The sequence below is a fragment of the Mesoplodon bidens genome, assembly GCF_964165515.1.
Source record: "Mesoplodon bidens genome assembly, chromosome: 18".
In the NCBI taxonomy this organism is placed as follows: Eukaryota; Metazoa; Chordata; class Mammalia; order Artiodactyla; family Ziphiidae; genus Mesoplodon; species Mesoplodon bidens.
Window position 1 is genome coordinate 47,060,920 of NC_138175.1, and position 27,197 is coordinate 47,088,116.

A 27,197-nucleotide genomic window follows, 5' to 3' on the forward strand; every position below is an offset into this window, starting at 1 on the left:
GGGCACGCTCCCGGACGCCTTTTGCCCTGAACTGATGACCTCCCTCCACCTGCCTCCTGTCTCCCCTTGTGGCTGCAGCTCCCCAAGATGCAGCACCAGCAGGGAGGAAAGGGTGGGAGAGGCAGGAGGGCCGAGTCCTCTCCCCTTCTTGGGCGGAGACCCCCCCCCGGTCTCCCTCTCGTCTGCTGCAGCCCACATGCCCCCCCGACCCCGGCACCCCTACCGGGTGTGTGCGTTCCCACAGCACCCAGTGGAGCCTTCTCGGCTGCCTGCCCTCCTCTGCAGGGGCCAGGCGGGCCCAGGCCTGGGGAATCTGCACAGAGGGGGAGCCACAGGCTGGGGTCCTGGGTGCAGAGTCCCCGCCTGAGCCTGGGTTTCCCCTCTGTCCAGTGGGGAAACCACCGTCCGCCCTGTTAGGTGAGACCTCACACGGTACAGGGTGGGCTCTCGGTAGCGGGGGGCTGTTACTGTCCGTATCGTTACTGGTCCTGTCCACCTGTCAGGCTCTCCCGTCCGTTTGCTCACTTACATGCCCCATATGCTGGAGCGATGCTCGGGCCTGCCGGGGGCTCGGTGGATGGGCGTGGGGGGGTGTTCTTTGTACTGTGCCACCTGAGGTGGTCATACGTGGGGAGAGTTTCTCCCAAAAGCACACGCATGGTCCATCCTCGGGAGGAATGCACACACGGCAGGCCTGGTGCTCCCACGACCCACATCCACATCCACAGACATGCCCTCGCCAGGTGGAGCGTGGCCTTCTCCTCCAGGCATCCCTTGGGACTCCAGCAAGAAAAGGACTCCCCAGAGCCTCAGGGACAAGAGGGAGCCTGTATCCCGGGCTCCTCCCAGCTGTGGGCCGAGAGCCTGACCCTGCCCCCTGTCTTTCCAGTGAGGAGCCACCCCTGGATCTGACAGGCAAGGTGTACCAACTGGAAGTGATGCTGAAACAGCTGCACACGGACCTCCAGAAGGTAAGGCTGCCAAGCAGCCGCTTCACGTGGCACGCACCTCCCCACTGCACTTCCCGGCACCCCCCCCCGGAGGGTGGCAGGGGACAGCGAGGCTGAGGCACCCGTCCCCACCCACACCCCATCTATTCTAGGGGAGGCCACCCAGCTTTGAATGTAGTCATGAGTGAAGAGTAAACAGTGACAGTAGGGAAGGCTGGCAAAGCACACAGAGAAACCCTCATGCCCTCCTGGAGGGAGAATCAATTGGCCCAGCCTTTTTGGAGGGCAATTGGACAATGTTTGTCAAAACGGTAATTGCGTACCTTGTCGACCCAGCAGTTTCACTGTGGGAACTTGTCCAACAGAATTTCAAGCACGGGCACGAAGAGACCCATGAGCAAGGATGTTCGCTGCTGCACCGCTGGCAATAAAAAAATTGGAGCCAGTGCAGCTGTCCGTCAACAGGAGAATGGTTATATAAATGACAGGACACCTGTGCAGCGGAATGGTCTGCAGCCAATTAAAGTAGTAACAGAAATCTATATATTTACTAACATACAAAAGAAGTCCAGTAACTCAAGCAGAAAATTAAGCAAGTTGCAAAACCATTTCCTAGAGTATCATCATACTTAAAAAATGTTTAACAGCTGTGGGTCAGAGGGATATCTAGAAGGCGACATTCCAGATTGTTCCTTGTACTTATCTCCAGGGTGTGGAAGAGTGAGGGGAAATAAGAGTGGAAGAGACTTTCACTTGTCGTTTTATACGTGTTTGGGTAAAAAGCCAAAAGGTGGCCGAGTAGAACATGGGAGTCTCAAGCACTGGAGTCATAGGGGCCCAGGTTCAAATCCCACCCCACCACTTAATGCTGTGTGACCTTGCACAAGTCACTGCCTGAGCATCTTACACTGTCCTGGAAGGGCAGCCCTGCATCCACATCCCAGCCCCCTACTTGCTGTGTGAGGTCTGGTCTCCTCTTCCAGGAAAATGGGGGTAACAGCAGTCCCCAGCCCTCGGGTGGCTGTGAGGGCGGAATGAGGTGCTCCTAACTGCAGTGACGTTTGTCAGTTACTGCACGTCAGGCTGTGTTCTAAGAGCTCAACATACGTGACCTCGGGGAGACCTCTCAACCGCCCCTTTTAGAGCGGAGGAACCTGGGGCCGAGATTCGCCTGAGGTTGCTCAGCTGTTGAGAAGCAGAGCTGGGACTTGAACCTCGGCAGCCTGGCTCTACACCACGGCCTAGCGGGGCTCGCAGGCCCCGGGGAGCCATTCAAGATGCGCCCGCTGATGCCAGCCCCCGCCCCCGCAGGAGAAGCAGGACAAGGCGGTGCTGCAGTCGGAGGTGGCCAGCCTGAGGCAGAACAACCAGCGGTTGCAGGAAGAGTCCCAGGCCGCCAGCGAGCAGCTACGCAAGTTCGCCGAGATCTTCTGCAGGGAAAAGAAGGAACTCTGAGGTGGAGAGGCTGCCACCTCCCCGCCTCCGCCTGGGCAGACCAGGGGCTCCTGCTCTCCTCTCCTTCAGCCAGGCTTCTGGTTGCAGGTGTGACCCAGCTATGCAGCCAGGGCCCCACCGCCCTCCCGTGGACACGGACGCTCCGGGTGGCAGTGGGACCTGAGGGAGGCCTCACGGGGCTGTGAGCTGGGGTCCACTCCTGGCCCTCGAGCCCCAGAGGGCGACGTGGTCTCCGGCCTCCCTCTGAGCTGCCATCTGAGGTTCCTGGGGGCTGGGCCACGCCCACACTGCCCCCAGGGTCCCATCCTGCCATCCGCATCCAGCCTCTTCCTAGGACCAAGCCATTGGAAGCTGTAGGAAGGGGGTGGAGGGCAGGAGTGAGTCTCCAAACCCCACAGCTCCAGGAATCCCCCAACTGGGTTTCTTCACCACGTACAGCAGCATCTGGGCTTATGGGGCCAAGACCCCTGCCTGAGAAATCACGGCGGGAAACCAGCCCACTCTCCCCTCACACCCGGAGAGGTGCGGGCCGGCGTGGAAGCGGGCCAGGGTTCTTGGTCCCTGGTGCACTGGCTCCAGAAAGCATGGACATTGCCCCCTCCCTACCCTGTCCTCCAAAAAGCAACCAGGAGCACTTTCTTAGAGTTTCATTTATTGTCTTGGGGGGCCCCAGGGTGGAGCAAGGAAACCCCAGCATCCAGAGTTAACTTCTTTGAGGGGGAAGGTATTTGCACGCTCGGGACCATTTCTCCAGTCTTTGTCTACCAGTCCCTTGACTGCCAGAGGCCACGGCACCTGGGTCCCTCCGCCTGTGAGCTGCTGACCCGGCCAGGCCCAGCGGCGGAGCCGGCACAGCCCCACCCCTCGTCCTCCCCAGCTCCGTCAGCCCCGGCCCCTCCGGGGCACCAGGAGGGGCTCCATGGAGCCGTCAGGTCCGGGCGGAGGGAGGCAGCCTCCCTCTCCTCTCCGCTTTTGTTTCCCTTTGCAAAGCCCCTCGGCCCATCTCGTAGGCCCCGCAGTAGCAGCAGCAACATCGGACACCGTCACTGTGCTCCCCGGGGAGCGCCTTGCTGTGCGAACCCCACAAGACGCTGGTTCTCTCGAGGCAATAAGGGGCAGCTGGCCAGGCAGCCAGGCCGGTGTGGTACTACGCTGTTCACCCAGGAAACAGTTTCTTTTTTTCCTTTAAAAACAAACAAACAAACAAAAAATATATATATATATTTATTTTTTCATGTGGAGTTGCGCCAGAACAAGTCTGTACGGCCACAGTCTGTGGTTTCCCCCAACCTCAAGCTGAGGATCGAGGCGCGTCCCCCCGTGGGCTGGGGACGAAGGCAGGGTGGGCAGGCAGGCCGGGGGGCCCAGCTGAGAGCAGCACGCTCCGGCCGGGGGCCAGCACCAGGCGGTCCAGTCCCGTCCGGAGACCCCGCCGCCTCCTCTCTGGGGCCAGAAACCTCAGGGAAGGAGGCTCTGGGGACCGACCACACAGGACACAGACATTGAAGGAGCAAGAGAAAAGGACCCTCGTCGTGCCTCCCTGCCAACAACCTCTGGCCCTTCGGCAGCACTGCAGTCCCGCGAGAAAGGCCCTCAGGTCTGCCATCTCCTCTCCCTCACCTGTGGTTTGCGAGGGGGGCCTGCCGGGTCCTCAGCCCTGGCCAGCTACTGTGATGTCTCTGCCCCTCTTCCCGGGTCCCTTTTGGGGAGGGTTCTCCAGGACCACTTACCACCCCACCCTTTCCTCAGACCCTAACCTGGGGCTCACCCCTCCCCTCCCCTCCCCGTTTTTGTTTGTTTGTTTTTTTAAGTTGTCTCCTCATATCTTCAGATCATTTGAATCATTTTGGGGACCTAATCATGTACATCGACAAGTGTAAATTATGATTTTGGGTTTTGTTGTCTGTTATTTCTAAAGGATCTCTGCAAAGCACATTTAATTTGAGTTTGGTGTTCTATCTGATGGCTGAAGATAGCAGCAGGGTTTTTTTTATATATATATGTTGATTTGTTTCATTTGGATTTTTTTATTCTTTATTATTATCTCCCCCCACCCCCCAGCCCCATCCCTGTCTTGAGATTTTCTGGCATGTTTCTGGAGGTTTTAAAGGAAATAAATGTTTCATAGAAGTGGCTTGTGTGTTCGCTAGCTGAGCAGCTGCCTGGACTCCCTGAGAAGCGGGTGTGATCCAGCGTCAGCCCCCTCCTCCTGTCCCCCTTGTCCCAAACGCCGTCACCCCCGATGCACGCACACACCCCTAAGAACCAGGGAGCACCATTCTTTTTCTTGAAACCCAAGTGACAGAAATCCAACACTCAGAACGTAAGAAATTTAGTGAGAGCACGGAGTCCTAACCACTGGACCGCCGGGGAGTTCCCCCAAATGTAAGAAATTCTTAAGTTAAAAAGCAGGAGGTTTTACCTCGGAATTCATATACTTGAGGCCTGAAAGCCAGACCCGGCCCATGGAGTTGTGTTGGTTTTTAAATTAATGGTCAACTTTTTAAAATCTGGAGATGGTACAGAAAGAAAGCTGGATTTCGAGCTTGGTAACTCTGTCCTCTGCAGCAAGACTCTGAACTGAGGGGCCCCTGCCTCCTTGAGCGGGGCTGTCGCCCCAGGCCACACCCTGCCAGTGCTAGCTCCCTGGCACCACACCCGCCCTTGGTGGGCGTAGGCCTCCCTCTGCCCGTCAGCTAGTCGGTGGTTTGGAGTGAAGAGCAGCCCCTGCTTCCAGGCCCCGGGGGCTCGGGGACCTCAGCCCCGGGCCTAGGGGCTCTCCTAGCTGGGAGCGGTCTTAATTTCCTGGGCCCAGATCTGCAGCTGCCCTGGCGAAACACTTTCTCAGTTTGACCCGGGGATCAGGGTCAAACTTATTTTCCAAATCTCAAAATTTCATGTGAGAATCCCAAGGTCCGGCTTCGGGCGGGAAGTCTAGGTCCAGCTCCACCTGGATCTGAGAAGCAGCCCCTCCTCTTGACAGGGCTGGCCCCACGGCTGGGGCTTTCTGGCCCACCTAGCCATTTACCTGTGATGGACTTTACTGTTTCCGAGCTCAAACCTGATGCTTCTGTAACCTAGACTCTCCCGCACACACACACCCGCCCCCCACACACAAAAAATCTTTTTCCAAAACGGTTATATATCCTTTTTCCAGAGGAGGTGGACCAGCTATTTCCACATCTCCTAAAAATTCTAGAGTGTTCCAGACACTCTCCCTGTCTCCGCCCTCCCTGAGGCCCCATCCTCAACCCATGCTGCCCTCCCCCCTCCAGCACGGAAACGGCGGAACAAGCTGTTCTCACATCCTCTCCTGGCGCCTGTGACACACACCAACTTCCAACACCCCACAACTCGCACACGCCAGCCTGCGCTCTCGCCTGAACTGTGCCCTGCTCGTCCCTTCCCCATCTTGCCCCAATTTTCCACTTCCTCTGCCTGTCCCCCTCTCGCTGGCCCGGGCGCCCTCCTCGACCCTCCCCCAGTCTCCTCTGCCTCCCACCCCGCCTCTGGCTCTCCCCTCACCCAGGCTCTGAATCCCTTCCTGCTTTTGGCTCTCTCCAGATTTTTCTATTGTCTCCCTAAATTCTTTGTGTCCTCTCCCCTGAAATCTCATCTCTGTGTCATTGTCCTAGGACTCCGCCTGTGCTGGGTCCTAACTTCATCTCTCTCCCCAAATGTGCCTCCCCCCTCTTATTCTCTCTTCCGCTCTCCTATTTTACGTGCCCTGGTTCCCTGCCTCCCCACATGGAATCTCTTCTGCTTCTCTCTCCAGATCCCTGTACTTCCTCCTCTGTCTCTCCCCATGTGTCTGCTGTTTTTTATTACTATTATTGCCTCTCTCCCACTAAATCATCTCTTCTGTCCTCTTCCACCATAATTCCTCTGGCCCTCTTCATCTGCATCTCTCTCCAGGTCTACGTCTTCCCTCTCCTGCTCTTTTTCTCGTTCTCTATAACTGTGTGACTCCTGTCTCTCTCCTGACTGTTCTTGTGTCCTGGTTCTCACTCCTCACCTCACCTCACCCAAATCTGTCTTCCTCCTAATGTCCCTGGATCTATATCCCATTGCCCATTCCCCTCTGTTCTTTGCCCCATATCGGGATAGGGAGCTCCAGGTGATGTCTGGGTGTAGGATGAGGCGCCCCTGATCCCTACCACAGCCCCGAGGGGAGGGGCCAGCCCCCAGTCTTCATCTTTCCATCCCTTCCCTTCCCCCAGTCCCCAGCTTCCCGCCTCCCTCCTCACTGCTTCCCCATTGCAGCTGCAGCAGTCCGTTGCCAGGGCAACCACAGCTGGCTGGGTGGGAGCCCCTCCACCCCATCCCCCCCCTTCTCCTTTCCAGCGAGGCAGGGAGGAACTGGGACAAAGCCAGAGAAAGGCGGGGTGCAGAGGGGAGCTGGAGGGAGATGGACGTAGGGCCAGCTCCAGCTGTTAACCTCGGTTGCTTCTCCCCCAGTGAGGCCCCATCTCCCCTTCTTGGTGACGCCCCAAACCAGCCTGGAGAACGAGGCAGACGACGTGGGCAGAGGGGTCAGGCCCAGTTTAATACACGGAACAAGTTAATTCACAGCAGAGGCAGGCAATAAAGGAGACTCGTTTACAAGGGGGGACACGCCTGGATTGGGGGAGACCCCCCAAACCCACCACCTCCCCCACTTGCAGTCTCAATTTCCCTTTTTTTTTAAAACCCGAACAACAAACACACACAACCACAAGAAACAACCACGCCCCCTCGCGACCCGAAAATGGCCAGCGAGGGTGGCAGGGGGCAGCCCGGCCTGGCCGGTAGGGAATCGGGGCGGGGGGAGGAGGAAAATCTAGTCCGTTGCAGAGTCTGTGCTTCTCATTCCAGCAGGCGCTGGGCAGGGGCCCGCCTTGCCAAGGCAGGCACAGAGTGGGCTCGGGGCGGGGCTCTCGGGGAGGGAGCAGGAACGGAGTTCAAAACCGTGGTTCACATCATGCAGTATCCACAGTGGGCACCAAGAGAGGGCGGGGGGTGGACACCACACCCACCTGCCCTGGGCACGAGGGGGGAATGGTGCCCACCTTGGGTGGGGAGGTGGGAGAGCTGCAACTCCAGGGACTGGGGTGGGGGAGGAGCCGCCAGGCAGGAAACTGGCGTAGACTGGTGCCCAGTAGATGCGCTCAGCAGTGCCCCCTCCACCCAGCCAGACCTTATAGGACTCTTTGTTATATATTAATTTCTTTTTTTTTTAACTTTTTGACTTTTTCTTTAGAAAAAGGCTTTGTCCGTGCCCCCAGCTGGCATCCACCACCCCTCGTGCCCGCCCAGAGGCGGGGTATGGCTTTGAGGGGAGCAGGAGCCCCTGGTGCCCATTTGCGAAGGGGTGAGGCAGGAGGGAGGAAGGGAGAGGACCCTGCTGGGCCCACCAACCCACAGGGCAAACATTCCACTTGCACAGAGGGGAGGGGTGGCCCAGCCCCCTCTCAGGCTCCCCCCGCCCCCCGGCCCCTTCCAATGTGGGGCATTAAGGATGGGGAGAGACTGGAGGAGCTCCAAGAGGCAGGTAGGCAAGCATCACCCCAGAGGTCCAGGTGAGCCAGAGCCAGGCCTAGGTGAGGGTGATGTAGGCAGAGGCCTTCTCTTTCAGGTGCCGAAGACAGAGGTGACAACTCCAGCTCCCTGTGGCGCGGCCGGAGGACAGGGAGTTAGGCTCAGGTCTGGGCAGAGCTGCCCCGACCCCCTTCCACCCAGCGGACAGCAGGAAGACCACTGTCCAGCACCCCACCCCCGTGTCCTGCCCTCCTCTCACCTTCCGGGGGCTCCGCCATGGGAGGACTCAGGCAGTACATGTGGTAACCCCGATCGCAGTCATCACAAAACAGCAGCTGGTCCTGGGAGGTGAGACCCGCCCAGCTGGCACCCTGGGGGCACGGGCACCAGAAACCGGGGTGGGGGGCGGGGGCAGGGGCCAGGTCAAAGGGGCTGGGGGAGGCAGTCCCTTGCAAGACAAAGGGCTCTGAGAAGGTCATCTTTACAAAACCCTGCTGGGCGGACGAGCAAAACACCCCTGAGGACGGTCAGTTTGCAGTTTGTAGGTTAGGTTTTTTTTTTTTTTTTTTTGCAGTACGCGGGCCTCTCACTGTTGTGGCCTCTCCCGTTGCGGAGCACAGGCTCCGGATGCGCAGGCTCAGCGGCCATGGCTCACGGGCCCAGCCGCTCTGCGGCATATGGGATCCTCCCGGACCGGGGCACGAACCCGTATCCCCTGCATCGGCAGGCGGACTCTCAACCACTGCGCCACCAGGGAGGCCCTGTAGGTTAGGTTTTATAGGACTCTGTGGAACACTTAAAATGACACGGAGATGGTCTGGAAGCCATGGACGTGGGTTCAGGTCCCAGCCGTACCATTTTCCTGGCTGGGTGACCTTGGGCAAGTCTAGTCCCCTCTCTGAGCTCGGTTTCTTCTCTGTGGAGTGGGAACAAGATCACCTACCTCAGGGCAGTTGGAAGGAGTCAGAGAGTGAAGAGAATTAAGTGCCGGGCTCAATTAATGGACATTAACAATAATCATAATACAGGTTACTGGTGTTCACCAGGGAGGGGGCTCCAGGGGAAGGAGGCCGCTTGGGGGCATGTCCCGGGGAAGGGGGCGCGTGGGCACTCACGTCGTTCTCCGAGGTGCCACACAGGCTGCAGGACTTGCACTCGATGCACTGCCAGCGGTAGGTCCGCACAGCTGCCGTCATGTTCACCGTGAACTGTAAACACGAGGGGTGTCCTGGGGGCCAAGGGGCAGGGATGCGGTTAGGGGTCATCGTGCCCCTGGTGGCTGCTGACCCCCGGGGAAGCAATGGCTCAGCCCCCATCCCTAGCTCACAAGGCCCACAGCCCGACCCCACCCAGCCCACGGTGCCCAGAGCCTGTCCTGCAGGCAATGCTGCCCTGGCCACCAGCCTCTTACCCAGCCACCATGGCAACCACACTCTGCTCCCCAGGACACCATGGCAACCGCATTCCATTACCCACGGTGCTGTGGCAACCACTTTCTACCACCCACAGCACCGGGGCAGCCACATTCTGTTAACCACCATGCTGAGGCAGCCACATTCCATTACCCACAGCAGAATGGCCAACCGGTTCCATTCCATTAACCGCAGTACGTGGCAACCACAGTCTCCCAGCCACGATGCCATGGCAACCGCCTTCCACAGAGGGGTCCCCACACCCTGGTTCCCTGCAACCCAAGCCCATTACACACGATGCCCCAGCAACCACACTGTTACCAACATGACTGTGCAGGGTGCTAACCCACTGGTCAACCCACCACCCCAGCACAGATGCACAGCCACTACCCCAGGCCATGACCACCACCTTCCACTACACCCAATCGCCATGACAACCATATTTCACTACCCATAATACCATGACAACTACAATTCATTAGCCACCGTGCTGAGGCAACCACCGTCTATTACCCACAAGCCCACCTTGGGAAACCACAGTCTGTTAACCACAACTCCATGGCATGGCAAGCACCCTCTGTGAGCCACAGCACCCAGGCAGTGGCAATCCATTACTCACTATCACAGCCCACTACCCACGATGTTTTGGCAACCATCTTTCACTGTTCCCCATGCCGGATAAGCACATGCCGGTACCCACAATGCCATGACAACCACATCCTATTGTTCCCAGAGCCTCCCTGACCCCACTCAGTTTCCCACAATCCTCAGCAGTTGAGTCAGCTGTTTATCCTCAGTGCCCCTGGGATGCTCTGCATCCCCTCCACCAGTCCTCTCCTCTGCCTTCTCTCCTCCATATCTGGACTCCTGGAGTCCTCTCCACGCGGTCCCCAGAAGTCTCAGGTGGGGGCATCACCTGATCGCCCACAGTCGGCACAGGAGATGAGGTCCTCGGGACACCCTGTCTTCTTGGAGCCACCCAGGCAGAAGTCACAGTAGCCATTGGGGATGACAGTGCCATCAGGCGCCTTCTTGGCTGAAAGAGAGCAGGCAAGGGTTGGCATGGGCAGGCAGGGACACTCAGTCAAAGGCTGCTGCAGAAGTAGGGGCGGAGGGAGGCGTCCCTACCTGTGTGTTTCCTCTGTGCCTCAGGGACCCAGGCCAATTCTTTGTAAAACTCTGGGGATGGGGGGACAGAAAGAGGGGCTCTCACCATAGGCAAGGCTCCACCCTGCCCCCAGCCTCAGCCCCAGGGGTGGACCCCTTCTCCAGGCATGGAGGAGGTGGGGAGAGGGAGCAGCTACCCCAAGCTGTGGCCAGTAGCAAAAGAGAGTTGGGGGAGCCCAAATAATTCTCATCAAGACCCCCCCAACTCTTTGAGGACAACTGATACATCCTCTTTATTAGGTAAAAACTTGGCAGATGTAGCTTTAGGAAGAGCCCCCTGCTTCCCTGCCCATGCACACTTCTACCAGACAGTCCCCCCAACTAAGCCCCGGCTAAATAAAAATTAGGTGGACACCACTGGCGGAGATCTGGTATGGAAACAGACATTCGGAAGGAAAATTCTGAACACAGAGGTGCCTCAGTGTGTGGTGGGGATGGGATGAAGAGACTGCCCTCTCCCACCGAGGGGTGGGTGGAAAGATGATTTTTCCACGGGCAGAGCCTCCCCCCAAGCCTTCCCCCATCCCTCAGCTGTCAGGGTTGGCACCGGATTGGCATGGGCGGTCGCCAAGTGTTCCCAGGCCACGGACCCTGCCCCTCGGCCAAAGCTTAGCAGAGAAGGGAGAAAGGGAGGCAAGGAGGGAGGGGAGTCATCTATCACCCCCCCTCCCCAAGCTCTAATTGAAACAATAAATCAGACCCAGAAATATTACGCCCGGCCAGGAGCGAGGGAGAGATGGTTGGTTGCCATGACAACCTCAGAGCCAGCATCCCCCATGGTTGGTGGGGGGAGGGGACCGCTGAGCTGGAGATTTTCCAGAAATGTCTAATGTGCCCCCTCCCTCCCAGGCTCCTTAGCCCCCACTCCCAGGGCCCCTCACCACCCCACGCCCTGCCCGCCTGCTCACGTTTATGGTTGTTTTTCCGGTGGAAGGGCAGGGCGTGGCGTTCGGCGTTCTCCTCCCCCTCCTCCTCAGCCAGGTGGGTGTGGGTGTAGTGGTAGCTGAGCCCTGGCCGGTTCTTATACCGTTTCCCACAGACTGGAGAGTGAGCAGGAAGGGGGCCGGTCAGCCCTCCCAGTCCGCCTCTGCCCTGGCCTCCAGGATCACACCTCCACCCTCTGCCAGAGGCCTGAGCATCCCCCAACCAGGGTCCAGAACAGAAGGGAGGGGGCCAGGAGGGGAGAGGTCTCTGGGCCCCACTCTCTCTCTCTTCCCCCCTCTTCAGAAAGACTCACTATCACAGACATACGGCTTGTCTCGGTCCTCCAGGGAAGCGGTGTCCTGGCGTTTCCGGAGACCCCCGATGCCATATGCCTAGGGGAAAAGTCATGAGTGAGGGGCCAAGAAAGGGAGGGAACTAAAAGAATTTTCATCATTTGGGCCTGAAAGTCAAATTGCAGCTCTGCCACTTCCTAGCTGTGGGCCTTGAGTAACTCCCTTGATCTCTCCAAGGTTCAGTTTCCTCATCCGTGACACAGGTATGAAGCTAGTTCTAACCCACTGTACAATCTCTGTTTCGCAAATGCTTTAATAGACCCAAGCCTCAATTTCCTCATCTGTAAAATGGGTATAAAAATCCCCTATCCCTTCAGGCTGCTCTGGGGATTAAATGAGGTCAAACTGGGGCAGGGTCTGAACATTGTACATAATAAATGGGATCTGCATTGAATGGAGGAGTGATGGAGAGAAACTTTGGAGTGATACCTTTCCTTTGGCCCTGTTCTTCCTCCTGGGAATGTCATCCTCCAAGTCTTCCACTTCAAGATCATGTGGAAACTCCAGCAGCTGCTGTTTCTGGGCACCAGGAGAGGGGATATTGGAGTTAAGAAAATGGGGTATTGTTCTGCTTTGTGGGTGGGGTGGCTCTGGGCAGACCGGAGACTGGGGGTGTCAGGACAAGTCAGGAGGTCTTCCAAAAAAGAGATGACATGTGGAAGAATAGAGACTTAGGATACCCAAAGGCCCTAGGGAGCCAGGGGAGATTTCAGAGCAGGAACAGGATGGGCCGGGGCAGGAGACAGGGGTGAGAGGGCAGCTGTGGCCCCTGGTGGGGGGGTGGGGGGATCCTACCTGGCAGTCCATAATGGTCTCCTCCTCCTTCAGCTCTATCTTCTTCTCCCCTGTCTCAGCACACAGTAGAGCCTCAAGGACCGGCCCTTCTGGGAGGCCGCCCTCCTTCTTCAATGGCGCCTCACAGTCTGGGGAAAAGGGAGGAGGGTGTCAAGTGGAGAACTTGTCCCTGGACGACTCCTCAAACTGCCCAGATTGGAGAATCATGCTCTTTGCTAGAGGGAAGAGGCTTTCCCACACTCAACCAGCAATAGACTCAAAGATTCAACCGTACACCCTTCCAACAATACTTCCATACATCCTTTCCAAGGACGCCCAGACCCTGGGGAAGACACAGCCAGACCCTCAGAGCCACTTGGACACACTCAAGGGGAGACATGGCCAGACCCTCCTATATAACTGCATACATACATGTAGGAGACCCCACCCAGACCCTCACACCTGGAGAGAGCAGACACTCAAACAGGACACACATGGACATACACAGGGGAGATACATACAGGTCATCTGAGACAGCCAGACACACAAAGGAAGAGGTACACCCAGACACTCAGATATACCCACACACATGGTGGAGGCATATCCAGACCCTTGGGTATACTGGCACACCCAGCAACACTACAAAAGAGAACATTAGACCACCAGATATACCCAGACCACATGGGGAAGACACGGCCAGACCCTACCAAACACCTGAACATACTTAGGGGAGATAGAGACACACCTAGAGAGAGTCACTCAGGTGGATACACATACACACAGGAGATAGAGACAGTCCCTCCAATACACCTGGACCCACACAGATCCTTGGATATACCTGGACAGGGGAAGAGAAACAGCCAGTGACTCTAATGGTACTGGACACATTCAATGATAAAACCAGACACTCATGGAGCAGCACACACGCGCAGAAATACATCTAATACACCAGACAGACACTCAGGGAAGAGATTCTCCCAGACATTCCAAAGCATCTGGCGCTCAAAGGAAGAGAGAACTGGACCCCCTGATACACCCACATCAGGAACCGCTGGACACTCTGATAGACCAGCCCCACACAAGAGGAAACAAACCTTCTAACACACTTGGAAACATCTGAAAAAAGACACAGACACTGAGATACACTCTATTACAAAGGGAAAGAGTTACAACCTGACACTCTGATACATCCAGACACACTCAGACATCCACAGGAAGCAATACAATCAGATACTCTGATACATCCCAGCTCACAAGGGAAGAGATACAAAGACTGGACACACATAACAGATACCACTCTGTCCTGAAATACGCCTGGGCCCAAGTAGGATAAGATACAGTCCAAAGCTCAGTCACTCAGGGAAAACTGGAGAATCTCTGGACGACACCCAGACACACAAGGGCAGACACAGCCAGCCACTCAGACACTGGCTAGGAGGGAAATAAAGGCGAATGATCAGATGCACACCAGCATCACCACACACTTATCAGCGTGTGCTGTGGGCACCCATGGGGGCCACCGAAGGCACAGGACGGAGCTTCACCCACCAATCTTGTACTCGCAGGGCCGGAGTCTGGGGTCTTCCAGGATGTTGAGTCTCCGTTTCTTTCTCCAACAGCGGGCGGGGTACGTGTAAATCTGTCCCGGGGCCAAACCTGGAGTGAGAAGGGCGGTAAGAACGCGGCCGCGAAGCCAACGCCCCGCCCCGCCCCCAACTTCCCAGCCGTACCCGGGCCGCGGTGGGTCTTCTCCATCCAGATGTAGCAGTTGTTCTGGGCCACGCCGGTCTGCGAGTCGAGGAACGGCAGGCGCAGGCTGCGCTCGGCGCACAGGCGCGCGTTGTAGCTGCGGCAGTGCTCGATGGCTTCTCGGTAGAAGTCCTCGCCTAGGCTGCGAGGGGCGGGTGGGCGGGCGGGCGGCTGTCAGCAAGGGCAGGCGCACCGGGTCGCCCGGCACCCCTCCCCCAGACCGCCCGTGGGGAATGGGTGGGCCGACTCCTCCAACCTCACCTCTCCCCGCTGTCGTCGCTCCTGGACCCAGGAGCCCCCAACCCGGGACTCACGCAGGCCTTGAGCCAAGGAGTGGATACACACAGTATAGAAACAGATAAAAATACACCGGGACCCATCCATACAGGCACATATCCAAATACACAACACAAACAAATCGCACATAGTCACACAGGATTCACACACAAAGAGAGACATATCCCAAGACTCACAAAGGAGAAACAGACACATCTCACATATGTGCTCACACAAATATCTACTGAAAAACACAAGTATCTCAAGTCCCATAGTGTAGAAGCAGACAGATCACACACATATACATGCACAAATATATATCACATATCCAAAGACACACAATACAATCACCCACACAAAGACACACAACATGCAAACAGATGACACACAGACACATCCACTTACTCATCCATCCGTAGACACACACAGATACACAAATGTTAAAAAAGAAAAAATGTTAAAAACAAACCACCCACATATGCACTTACACACATATCCAAAGACACAACACAAACAAATCACACACACACACACACACACAATCCAGATACACTATACAAAGAAATCACACAGATTCACACAGGATACACACACACATTCACGAAGATACACAATATAGAAACCAACATCTAAAATACCACATACTCAAACACACAAAGATACACACATACACAACATAGAAACAGACAAATCCACCCACAGTCACACAAAAATTTGCACATAAATACATGCATACCTACATATCCAAAGACACAGAACATAAATGATGCAGAGTTTCAAAGGATATGTACACACACTCAAAGACCAAAATATCCAAAGACACCTAGTGTAGAATGTGAAAGAAATTAAATACATATCCACACACATATCCAAAAAAAACCCAGAACCCGAACAAGTGACACACACTCCACAACCCAAGACAAAGGTAGTGTGGGCTTCACTCAAGTTTACCAAGGCCCTCGGACCCCCTGGCCATTTCACCCTCTCCCCAACCCCGGGGGTCGCAGGGCGGGACATGACCCCCTTTCCCGAAGAGGGCGCCAATAGGGCTCCGAGTTCCCCCTACTCCGCGCTCCTCCAGGAGCAGCGCGTCGGACACGGTTCTTGCCAGAGACCCACAGTCACACACATTCGCAACCCCGCGCAGCCCGGCCCACGGTGACAGCCCCCCAGACACCCCATCGGCCCCACCCCCAGCCGCCGCACACACACACACACACGCCCGCGCAGACCCGCTCGCGCGCCCTCCCTTGCCTCCCGCCGGCCCGCAGCACCTCAGGGGGCCGGGGATGACCGTGGCCATCTTGCTCCCAGGGTCCTGCCCCCAGCAGGTCCCCGCCGGGCCGGTCCTCCCAGCGCTCGGGCGGGCGCTGAGGCCGCCCATCCATTCATTCCCGGGGGGCGGGAGCACCGGGACCACAGCCAATCAGGGTGGCGGGGTGGGCCCACCCAGGCCATGCCGGGAGTGGTAGTTCCCCGCCCGGGGCTGGCGGGACCCCGCAGAGAAGCGTGTCAGAGGTGGGGCCGGTGGCACGTACAGCCACTCCCGCGCGCTCACTCATGCACACCTCTTGAGTCTCACACATGGGCCTACACTCACCCATGCACACCTGGACTCGCACACACCCACACGCGGCAGCTTACACACACATTCACACGTATACTCACAGCGTCCCACGCAGACTCACGCACACTCCCTCTCCCACACCTTCGCACAGACTCACATACATTTACACTCACACAAACACTTCAGTGCCAGGAGACTTAGAGACACCTTACAGGTGCCCACACGAACGTCCCACCAACGCGTGGCTCACTGACACCTCCCCCTCCCCCTAGTCCCTCCTAGCTCGGGAGAATCCTCTCCGTCCCCCTCGGAGCTGTCTCTCGCACAAGGACCCCGCCCTACTCAACCCCTTCCCAGGCCTGACAGCAGCTGTGCTAGTTAGGAGATAAAGCCACATCTCCTGGGTTCAAATCCTGGCTCTGCCACTTGGTGGCCATGTGACCTTGGGCAAATGACGTAACCTTTCTGGCCTCAGTTTCCTCATCTGTAAAATGCAGATGATGGCTCATTGGATTATTGTGAGGATTAAATAAGTAAGCATGGGTAAAGTGTTTCAAAAGGTACCTGGCAAGTAGTAGGTGTTCAATAAATTCATTCATTCCACAAAGAGGACCTGATATGTACTAAGATGTAAAATGGTGATAGCTAACCATTATTAGAAAGAATAATGCTGGGCACATAATAGATGCTTAATAAATATTTGTTGAATAGAAATATACTGAGTAGCCACCATGTGCCAGGCACAGTTCTTTAACAGAGATTAAGTCAATTGATCCTCATCCTGACCCTCCGGGGTGATATTATCATTACCCCCATTTTCCAGATGAGGAGGTGAAGTCACATGCCCTCAGCTCCTGGTGGCTGTTTGAAGGTGGGACTAAGAGAAGGATTCACTCACCCAGATGTCTGTACCCAAGTGGTCACCTCCTTTCTCCCACTGTCACCCACACTGACTCTACCCTAAGGGATGCCCAGAGAGGGAGCTGACCTACCGAGTCACAACAATCACCAAGTCCCATGCACACACACCTGGAACACCCCCCCCACCCCAACCCCTGGCCCTCATCCAAAGTTCGTGTTCAAGTTTGAGCCCTTGCAAGGATGAAAACGCCCACCAATGTCATTGTCCACCAGGGGGCTCTCCAGCAGACAGAAGAGGCATAAGAGCCTTCACCTCTTCTTTTGTCACTCGACATCCCCACCTACCCCCTGGTGAGAGAGACCCCCCTCAGTGTCTTCCACACTCATGGTCACTTCTGGACACACACACACACACACATACACACACACCCCTCTAGTCTTAGACCCCTTCTACAGGCTCTTCCCCATCTCCCCCAGGTAAGGCCTTGACCTCCCCCTTCCCGAGCCCAAACAGCAGGGAGTGGGTCTCTGCTTCACATCTGGCCTAGAGCAGATGGCAAGGGGAGTAAGTCCTCACACTCACTCTGGCCTCCAGGTTCCTACAGTGGCCACCCCATATCTCAGCCATAGTAAGCCCTGCCCCGCTCCTCCCAACCGTCCAGCTCAGCTCAGAGCGCCCTTGCCACCTTCCTCTCTCACCTTCCACCACCCTCACAGATCTTCCAATATGCCCTTACACTTTCTCCCCACACCTCTAGCCTCAGACACCCCGCTCACTCCTGCCCCACCCCAGAACCTTTGCATCAGTTTTGGTCAGCTTGGAGCCTGAGTGTAGACCACTCCATCACCTCCCTGGACGCCCTTGTCCACCAGCACAATTTGACCCACAGCTGACATTTGGAGAGGGGTCTCCCTTCCCTTCCTTACCCCTAGTCACCGTCAGAGACCCCTCTCCCACACTTGAGCTCCCCTGCCCAAACAATCCTCCCATCCCCATCCCCCAGTGCCCTGTGTGGAAACTGGACCACAAATGAAATCAATATTGATACTACCAATAATAATCACTACATTCAGTCAGTGTCAGGCTCAGTACCAAGTGCTTTACAAACATCACAGAAGCACCATGAGGTAATAAGAGCTGTTATGATTCCCCAATTCACAGGTGGTAACACTGAGGCTTGGGGCCGGGGGTGGGGGGCAGGCAGGAAATTAGTGCTCAAGACGGGGTTTGAATGATGCAGGCAGTCAGAACTGAGAGCTGCACCCTCCACCTCCCACTCCCAAGGGGATTTGACTCGCATTATCTCAGCAGCCAGTCCCTGCCCTCACCCCTGCAGACCCCTAGGAAGGTGAGAGCAAAGAAGGGTGCTGGCACTCCCACCCCCAAGCTTACTCTGGCCTTCAGGTCCCTGCAATGGCTGCCCTATACCTCCTCCAAGAGGTCTGGGCCAGGGTCAGAGTGAGGATGTCTGGATACCTATAGATCCACCAACCTGCACAGGAACCCCGTCCCAGCCACTTTGAGGGTGTCCCTCATAGGGGAGACAAGTCTGTGTGGAAGACTTAGAGTGAGAGGGAAGCAGAAGTGTTGTCACCGTTACATACCATTTCACACTGATCCCAGCTCCGTACACGCCCTCCAAGCCCCCTTTGCCTACCGCAAAGCCACACTTGTTGGCGCGTGCCTTTAAGGTCCGGCCCCCTCCTCTCGCATCTCCTCCCCACCACGTGAAACCAGAAGCTACTGGGCGCCTTCGGTCCGGCCACCTGGCACAGCCTTTCTGGAGGGCGGGGGCGGGGGATGGGGGGGGCGCCCCCGGGCCCCTCCCCCCACCTCAACCCCCCGGCACAAGTTGCTCAAGGTCAAGGTGGCGGGTGCCAGGGGTTGGGGGAAGGGTGGGGGAGGTCGCCCAGGCCCCTTTGTGCGGCGCCGCGGGCGTTCGCCCTCCGCCTCCTCCCCACCAGGCCGGGGAGGAGGGGGAGGGGAGTGCCGCGCACGACAACCCGGGAGGGAGAGCGGGAGCGGCCGCGCGCCTGTCACTCCCAGTCCGCTGTCACCGCCTGGGGAAGGGGGGTGGGGAGCGCTGGGACCCAGGAGTTCGGGATCCCGAGGAGGGAGCGAGAGAGATGGAAAGAGAGGGAAGAAGAGAGGTGGAGAGAGCGAGGGATGTCTAGGCGAGGTGAGGGCTGGAAGAGAGCTAGGTTTGAACCCAGGCGTCCAGGATCCCAGCCACTGGGCCCGGGAGGAAGCTAACACTCGGAGGAGGGACGCGGACAGGGATTAAGGGAGGGAATCCCCGGAAGCTGAGGGCGCTCCCAGCACCCTCTCCCGAGGCATCTAGTCCCCAAGGGGATGAGAGATGCTCTCGTTAGATGTGTACGGGAGGAGAGAGGGAGGGCTCCCACGGTCTAAGCTGAACGGGGCGTCGGGGCTTTAGGTCCCGAAGACCCGGGAAGGAAAACAGTAGGGATCTAATCGGGGACCCCCGACGTCTAAGCTCCCACCCTGCGGCCGCGCGGACCGAAGTCCCCGAGATAGAGGGGGGGAAAGAGAGAAAGATGCTTTGATGAGGGGAAAGGGTGGTGGAGACCCCGGAGACTGAGGTCTGGACTTAGGCGTACGTACTCCCAGCCCCATGCAGGGGCAGGCCCGGCGCCCCCAGAGACTCTGAGGAGGAGAGAGGGAGGAGGAGGAGAGGGAAGCCCCTACCCCCACTCTGGGTGGGGAAACGGCCTCCGCCACCCCCCAGCTCGCGCCACATTCCTTCACTGACAGCGACAAAGAAGAGGCGCCCCCGCGACCCCCGAGGGGCTCCCGCCCCCAGCCCCAGGGGGCGACAGGGGGTGGCGGCCCCCCCAGGGGAGGGGGGGGCAAGCTGGGGGCCCACATTCAACTGCGATCCGCCCACGGCGTCCCCCTCCCCAGCGAGGGCGGGGGAAGGGTTCGGGTAGGGGGCGGGATGGAGGGACGTGGACGGCGGGGACACTCACGACTTGAGCGGGTTCTGAATGGCGGTGGCCATGGCCCGCTCGGCTGGGCCGCCTCCGGCCCGGGGCGCCGCTGCCGCCGCGCGCGGGCCCAGCCCGGCCTGCGCCGCCCGCTCTGCCGCCCAGCGCGCTACGATTTCATTCATTCTTGGGGCTGCGGCGCGAGCGGAGCGGGGCGGGCAGGGGGCGGGGCTCGGCCAATCCCCTCACCTCCCGGCGCACGACGGGACGTGGAGTTTAGGGGCGCTCGGCGGCGCCCGAGGGCGCCCCTGTCCGGACTACACGTCCCAGGGGGCGTCGGGAGGACCGCACGCCCATTGGCTACTGGGGATACAGGGCGGGGCTGGGATCGCCCCAAAGCATCCTTTCCCCTCCCTGGAGGTGCTCCATCCCCACCTCGGGCTCTCCATCCTCCAGGCACCGCGGGCGCGCAGAAGGTGGTGCCTGGCTTCTGGGTCTCCCCTGGGTGTGTGGATGACCCCAGGGTCTGTCGTGTATTCTTGCCTTTGCCTACTTGTCTGGGTGTCTCTTCTGTGTAAGCCGGTCTGTAAACAAGCACAGGGGTTAATCAATGCCTTTGTTCATTTATTAAGTGCCTGCTATGTGCCAGGCACTCTTCTAGACACTGGGGATACAGCGTGACCAACAGGCAAAGTTGCTGTCCTCAAGGAGCTGACCTTTCAGTGGAGGAAAAAAGATGATAAACAAACAAATAAACTTATCATTTTAGAGAGTGATAAGTATTATAAAGAAAGTGGCTGCTCTGAGGAGGTGACATTTGAGCTGAGACCCGAGAAGCTGCCACCATGCAATGGGAGGGGAAGGAGGAAAAGCTTGGCAAGTTCAAAGATCAGTGGGAAAGCTAGTGTAATGAGCAGAGTGAGTGGGGGGAGGCAGGGAGGGAGACAATATTAGGGAGACAGCAAGGATCCAGATCATGTAGGGCCTTGTAGGCCATTACAAAGAAAACGGATTTTGTTCTAAGTGCAATCAGTCATCCTTGACTCTTCATTTTCACCCACACCCCAAACCCATCAGCAAATGCTGTTATCTCCACATTCACAAAATAGATACAGAGTCCACCCACTCTTCTCCCTTCACAGCCTCCATCCTGGTACTGCTCCCCTTTTGCTCCCCCCCTGGACAGTCCATTTCTATTCTCTCCAGGGCAGCCAGAGTGAGCTGCTTAAAACAGCTGGCATCACAATGCGCTCCGGCTCAAAACCTCCAGTGGCTTCTTTCACACTTTTAAAAAAAATATTTATTGATTTATTTGGTTGCTCTGGTTCTTAGTTGCAGCAGGCGGGCTGCTTAGTTGCAGCTCGAGGGCTCTTCAGTGGTGACATGAGAATTCTTAGTTGCGGCATACATGGGAGATCTAGTTCCCTGACCAGGGATCAAACCCGGGTCCCCTGCATTGGGAGCACAGAGTCTTAACCACTGCACCACCAGGGAAGTCCCTTCTTTCACACTTAGAATAAAATTCGAAGTCTCTACTATGCCCTCTAGGCCCTACTCAAACCCGCTCCCAACCCGCATCACACTTCTGATCTCATCGCCCTTCTTCCTTCCCTTGGCTAACTTTGCTCCAGCCGCACTGGCCTCCTCCCTGTTCCTGGAACCTTCCAGTCCCACTTCGGCCACAGGACCTTTGCACTTGCTGTTCTCACTTCCTAGAATGCTCCTCCCCAGACAGCTGCATGTCTCCAACTCTCACTTTATTCAGGTTTCTGAATGTCACCTTCTCAGAGACAACCTCAGCTAAGATGGCATCCCCCAGAATCTCTCTGTCCTCTTAAAAGCTTTCTCCTTCTCCCAACACTTACCATAACTCATCACCATGTTGTAGGCCTATTTAGTTACTTGATTGTCTATCTCCACTCCTTTGACTACCAGCTCTATGAGGCAGAGATTGTTGTTCGTTCCACTGCTGTCTCCCCAGTGCTTAGAACAGGGCCTGAAAAATAGCAGGTGCTCAACAATTATTTGTTGAATAAATAAATGAATCAATTAGTCATTATCCTCCATGTCTCTCCCCATTGTCTGGCTCTGCAGAGTGCAAGCAGCAGGGAGAGAGGGTCATGTGGGCTCCAGGCTGTGCCCTCCCCCACACTTGGACCATCTGAAGAGGACTCGGTGGGGTGGGGTGGGGGTGTTGTATAAAGGAAACCTTCCCAGCAGAGGGTCTGGAGCTAAAGCTTCAAGGCAAAGAGAAGGAAGAGGTTAAGAGGCATATTCACTCATTTCTATAGATTATCATTGTCCCCAGCCCTGTGTGGGCATGCTGGGGACACAGCAATGATGTGTCTGATGGCTCTGCCCCAGGCAGAGCCGTAAGCTCACAGTCCAGTGGGGAAAAGACCCACCACCACACAATGACAGCCAAGGGTGGAGGAAGCCAGGGCAGACGGCAGGGCTGGGATAGAGGTGGTACTCGGGGCTATGGGAGCCCAAAGGAGGCTCCTAACCCAGCCTGGGGGTCAGGGAGGGCTCCTTGAAGGAAGTTCCAGGAGAGTCTTTTCAAGTCCTGACCCCCTGACCTCTCCAGACACAGGGCAAGTCCCTGTTCTGACCTCTTGGGGCTCTGAGGTCTGATCTACCTGTCACCCAGGGTCTTGGGAACAAACAATTCCCAACGTTTGTTCTCTCCTAACCTGGAATGCAAAGGTTTGGCCACCAGAGGGCACTGTGGCCTCAGTCTTTGTCCAGACAGACTGTTGGTCAAGCCTCGGATCCTGGAGGGACATTGTGGGGCCACTGGGACCAGCCAGTGGAGACACTGGTGCCCCCACTATGAGCTTCAGACCCTGCCCAGGACCTGGTCACCACGGTCTGAGTCCCTCCCCCCAGAGGCTCCTGTGGAATCAATAGACCCTCTCTGTCCCAGACCCCTGAGGGCCCAGCTTGGGCCTCCAAGGGAGACACTTGCTAAGCCCCCCTGATCCCTCTCTTCCCCGCTATTCTTCAGAGGATACAGCCCTCCCCTAAGCTGCCCTTGGGGTGTTCAGACATGACCCTCAGAAGTCTCCTACCCAGATGAGGATACTGAGGTACAGAGGATGTGAGGCTGGGGGGAGGTGGCCACACAATACCAGGGCAACAACAATAACAATTAATAATAATAACAACAATACATAAGGTCCCATTGACTTAGCTCCTCCTGTGTGTCAAGACGGCTCCTGAGCTTTTTACAGGTCTTATGTCACTATTATACAAACCGCACTTAGGAAGCAGGATTCTCCACCTCAGAGTCAGACAAGGCAACTTGGGCTCATAGAGGCAATACCCTCGCCAAAAGTCCCCACCTATCATGGCAGGGAGAGCTGGGGTTTGAACCCCGGTCTCACTCAGAAGCTAAATCACAGGCCACCTCCCTGTGCTACTCTGAGGGGGGTTGCTGACTTCCTGTGTCAGAATCTGCTCCGGCCCTCCATGAAAATACCATCCCTACCCACCCTCCCGCCCCCCAGTCCCAGGGATCCAGGGTCCCTGAAGGCAGATCCCAGAATCCCAGGTCTCAGAAGGCAGCCCCCAAGTCTTTCTAATGACTGCAAAGCCCTGAGAATCATGGTTTGTGTTTGGGCACAAAAGCAGAAAGAAGAAACAAAATGCAATTGAAGGGATGGTTCTCAAGCTCTCAGGTGGGGAGGGGTGAGGGTATGGGTTTGCAACAGAGGCCTTAGAGTCGGTGGTGGAGTGTGGGCTCTGCAGACCACCTTCCTATTTCCCCAGTAGCTCTGCTGGAACTTTTTGGTACTTTGGTTTTCTCATCTGCAAAATGGGAGTAATGGTTCCAACCTCACAGGTTCGTGGTGAGGATGCTTTGGGTCCATGTAGAGCCCTTAGTGCTTGGCACACTTTAGCACACAATAAATATTATCTGTGATCCTCACATCATCAGTTCCTGTGGCTGAACACCTACTGTGTGCCACTCCCGGGCTGAGGGTTTTACATACATAATCTCAAGAGCCCAGAGAGGTGTGGTCCCTGCCTGGAGATCACAAAGAAATCACAAAGTCTGGACTTGGACTCAGGTTTGCTGACCCAAAGCACCCTCTGTGCTGCCCTGATGGGCACCCTTTACCTCTGCTGGGCACTGAGCTAACGTGTACACTCAGGTGACCCTCACAACAATCCTGAGACCAGGAATAAGGTGAGATCATGTCAGGTAGGACCATAAAACCTAGGGTAAGGAGTTTGGGTTTGATTCTGAGGGTAGGGGGGAGACAGTGGATCGTTTTCAGCATGATCTTCTGTTTTGTTTTTTTTAAATATTTATTTATTTGGCTGCATTGGGTCTTAGTTGCAGCACACGGGATCTTCGTTGCAGCATGTGGTGTATGGGCTTCTCTCTAGTTGTGGCATGCGGGCTTAGTTGTCCCATGGCATGTGGGACCAGGGATCGAACCTGCATCCCCTGCATTGGAAGGCAGATTCTTAACCACTGAAGCACCAGGGAAGTCCCCATCTCCTTCTGTTTTAGAAAGATCCTCATGGCTGCAAGTGTGGACCAGACTGTGGGGACAAGGTAGGAGGCGGGAGACCTGGGAGGGGGCTGAGATGGCCGGGGTGGGAGGATGGGGCCAGGATCGGGGCAAGAAGGTGACGAGAGGCAACAGAATGCGGCTGCTGTAACAAATGACCATGAACTTGTCAGCTTAAAACAACAGAAATTCTACAGAGACATGGATAAAGAAGATGTGGTACATATATACAATGAAATATTACTCAGCCATAAAAAAGAACGAAATAATGTCATTTGCAGCAACGTGGATGGACCTAGAGATTGCCATACTGAGTGAAGTCAGAGAGGGAAAAACAAATATCATATGATATCACTTATATGTGGATTAAAAAAAATGGTACAAATGAAAAAATTTACAAAACAGAAATAGAGTCACAGATGTAGAAAACAAACTTATGTTTAGCAGGGGGAAAGGGGGGGCAGGGAAAAATTGGGAGATTGGGATTGACATATACACACTACTATGTATAAAATAGATAACTAATAAGGACCTACTGTATAGCACAGGGAACTCTATTCAATACTCTTAATGGCCTATATGGGAAAAGAATATAAAAAGGAGTAGATACATGTGTATGTATAACTGATTCACTTTGCTGTACAGTAGAAACTAACACAACATTTTAAATCAACTATACTCCAATAAAAATTTTAAAACAAAACAAAACAAAAAGCCCCCAGAAATGTATGCTCTCACAGTTCTGGAGGCCAGAAGTCAGAAATCAGTATCACTGAGTTGAAATCAAGGTGACTGTCAGCAGGGCCACACTCCCTCTGGAGGCTGTAAGGGAATATCCATTCTTTGCCTCTTCCAGCTTCTGGTGGCTGCTGATGCTCCTCGGCTTGTGGTCTCATCACTCCAATCTTCAAGGTTCCGTCTTCACATCACCTCCTCCTCTGTGTGTGCTTCTCTCCCTCTGCTTTTGTCCTATAAGGATACTTATAAGTGATGGTATTTAGGGCCCACCTGGATAATCCAAGATATTCTTCCCATCTCAAGGTCCTTAACTTCATCCCATCTGCAAAGACTCTTTTCCTTATAAGGGATTAGAACCGGTAGCTTTGGGGCGCCATTATTCTGCCTACTACAGCAGAGTGGGCAGAATTTGCAGATGGATAATTTATGGAGCACGAGGGAAAGAGTCTGTGGAGTGTCAAGGAGGACTCAAAGGCCCGTGGCCTGAGCAGCTGGAGGGATGGCGGCACCAGCACCGAGATGGGGCTGGAGCCAGAGGGGAAGGTTTGGGTGAGCCCAGGAGCTCAGCTTCAGAAGCAGAAGCCTTGAGTTTGAGATGCATGTCGGGCATCCAAGGGGGGCTGCTGGGTAAGTCCAGAGGTTGGGTTAAAGAGAGAAATTTGGGTGCATAAAGTGAGACTGGATGAGCTCTCCAGGGAGAGAAGAGGACCAAGGTGGAGACCTAGAGGTGACCATCAGTACCAGATCCAGAAGGTAAGGAGGAACCAGTGGGGACATGGAGAGGGAGCCGGCAGGGAGGCTAGAGAAGACCGGGAGAGGACGGCCGATGTCTCAGGAGCAAAGGAGACAGGGAATGATGACGGCTGATGGGTCAAGTAAGACGACAACTGAAATGTGACTTAGATTAGCGCCAGGGGGACCCTGACAAGTGCTCTTCCATGGAGCAGGGGATGGAGGACGAGTAGAATGTGAACATTTGATTGGAAAGAGTGCAGAAGAGAATTGGAGAATTGGAGACATCTCTGGTGAGAAATTTTGCTGTAAAGGGGAGCCAAGAAACAGGGCTGTGGCTGGGGGAGGTCAAAGAGTTTTGTCTTCTGTTTTGTTTTAAGGTGGGAGGAGTTACAATACATCTGTATGCCAGCGGGAATGAGCAGGAAGGTGAGCAGGAAAGTGACCATGCAGGGGAGAGGGGAGCATTGCTGGAGCAGTGATGGAGACAAGAGGAAACAAGCGAGTCCCCAAGTGGAGGGTCAGCCTTAGTGAGGCTTGATCCGTATCAGGAGGAGGAGAAGACGTGTGGAGCAGACGCCAGGAGGTGGGGGACTGAGGACATTCTCTCCTATGGCTTCAGTGAAATGAGCTGGGAGCAGAGATGGGGGAAAAGAGAGAGGATGCACTGAAGACCCCTTGAGGGGCCGGTCAGGAACTCAAAGTTTTGAGCTCTTAGAATAGGACAGAGGCATGGAGTAGAGGCCAAGTTTGATTTAGCCAGATTGGGGGTTTCCCAAGTGAGAGTAATAAAGAGAGGGAGTTGAGGGGGGATCCAAGGGAGCCACTCTGGTGAGTGACCACAGACTTGCAGGGCTGAAGGACAGTGAAAGGGGAGGGGGATCGATGGAGCCGTAGGTCCTGTCAGGGTTGGAGGACTGGAGGGAGGGAGTTGAGAGAGAGGAGAAGGCGGATAGAGAGCGGGAGGCATGAAACTGAGATTGGAGGGGCTGTGTTTATCGGGCATGGGCATGACGAGGGCCAAGGTGGCTGGAGGGGCCGGGGTTGGGCAGAGGACCAGATCCCTGGCAGAGAGGTGGTGGGGGCGTGGGGAGGCTGGGGGAGGTCGAAGGAGCATCTACCTGGATGTGAGGATTGTGTTAGGAGTGAGTGGCGAGCCAGGTGGAAAATGTAAGAGACCGTGATCCCCACGGCCATAGTGACCCCAGCACCCACCCTGTCCCCTCTCAGGAGGCATCCCTAACTGGAAA

General features: G+C 55.9%; 2 protein-coding genes across 23 annotated transcripts in view; one reads left to right on the forward strand and one right to left on the reverse strand.

Moving 5' to 3' along the window:
- The window catches only part of SIPA1L3 (signal induced proliferation associated 1 like 3), a 238,906-nt gene extending 234,367 nt beyond the window's left edge, over positions 1 to 4,539 (forward strand). For 4 of the 13 annotated variants that reach the window (XM_081217054.1, XM_081217055.1, XM_081217056.1 and 1 more), the window contains 2 exons: positions 890 to 971; positions 2,262 to 4,539. In XM_081217054.1, the coding sequence (XP_081073180.1) occupies positions 890 to 971; positions 2,262 to 2,405 (226 nt within the window). In that variant the 3' untranslated portion in view covers positions 2,406 to 4,539. The other 9 variants (XM_081217052.1, XM_081217046.1, XM_081217051.1 and 6 more) reach the window with 7 other exon arrangements.
- Positions 4,540 to 6,936: 2,397 nt separating this feature from the next.
- DPF1 (double PHD fingers 1) lies at positions 6,937 to 20,103 on the reverse strand. Of its 10 annotated transcripts, none has more exons than XM_081217848.1 (12): positions 19,997 to 20,103; positions 14,283 to 14,443; positions 14,101 to 14,208; positions 12,574 to 12,701; positions 12,208 to 12,297; positions 11,739 to 11,817; positions 11,410 to 11,541; positions 10,463 to 10,513; positions 10,251 to 10,370; positions 9,038 to 9,150; positions 8,182 to 8,293; positions 6,937 to 8,051 (listed from the first exon to the last, which is right to left on the reverse strand). In XM_081217848.1, exons 1-12 carry the CDS (start codon positions 20,026 to 20,028, stop codon positions 7,981 to 7,983), a joined length of 1,197 nt encoding a protein of 398 aa, XP_081073974.1. In that variant the 5' UTR covers positions 20,029 to 20,103; the 3' UTR covers positions 6,937 to 7,980. The 10 variants fall into 10 exon arrangements, with proteins under 10 accessions (XP_081073974.1, XP_081073981.1, XP_081073978.1 ...); XM_081217855.1 differs by having other exon boundaries at positions 8,182 to 8,263; positions 19,997 to 20,082; XM_081217852.1 differs by lacking the exon at positions 19,997 to 20,103 and adding an exon at positions 15,852 to 15,946 and having other exon boundaries at positions 8,182 to 8,263.
- Positions 20,104 to 27,197: the final 7,094 nt, after the last annotated feature.

Bases quoted from the DNA above. Each gene is read 5' to 3' on its own strand.
- DPF1 (XM_081217851.1), bottom strand. From the start codon at position 14,681: ATGGGTCCCGGTGTATTTTTATCTGTTTCTATACTGTGTGTATCCACT. The intron at 11,542-11,738 runs GTGAGTCTTTCT...CTCACTCTCCAG, and splicing joins CAAGCCGTATGTCTGTGATA to TCTGTGGGAAACGGTATAAG. The intron at 10,371-10,462 runs GTAGGGACGCCT...GCTCTCTTTCAG, and splicing joins GGCACAGAGGAAACACACAG to CCAAGAAGGCGCCTGATGGC.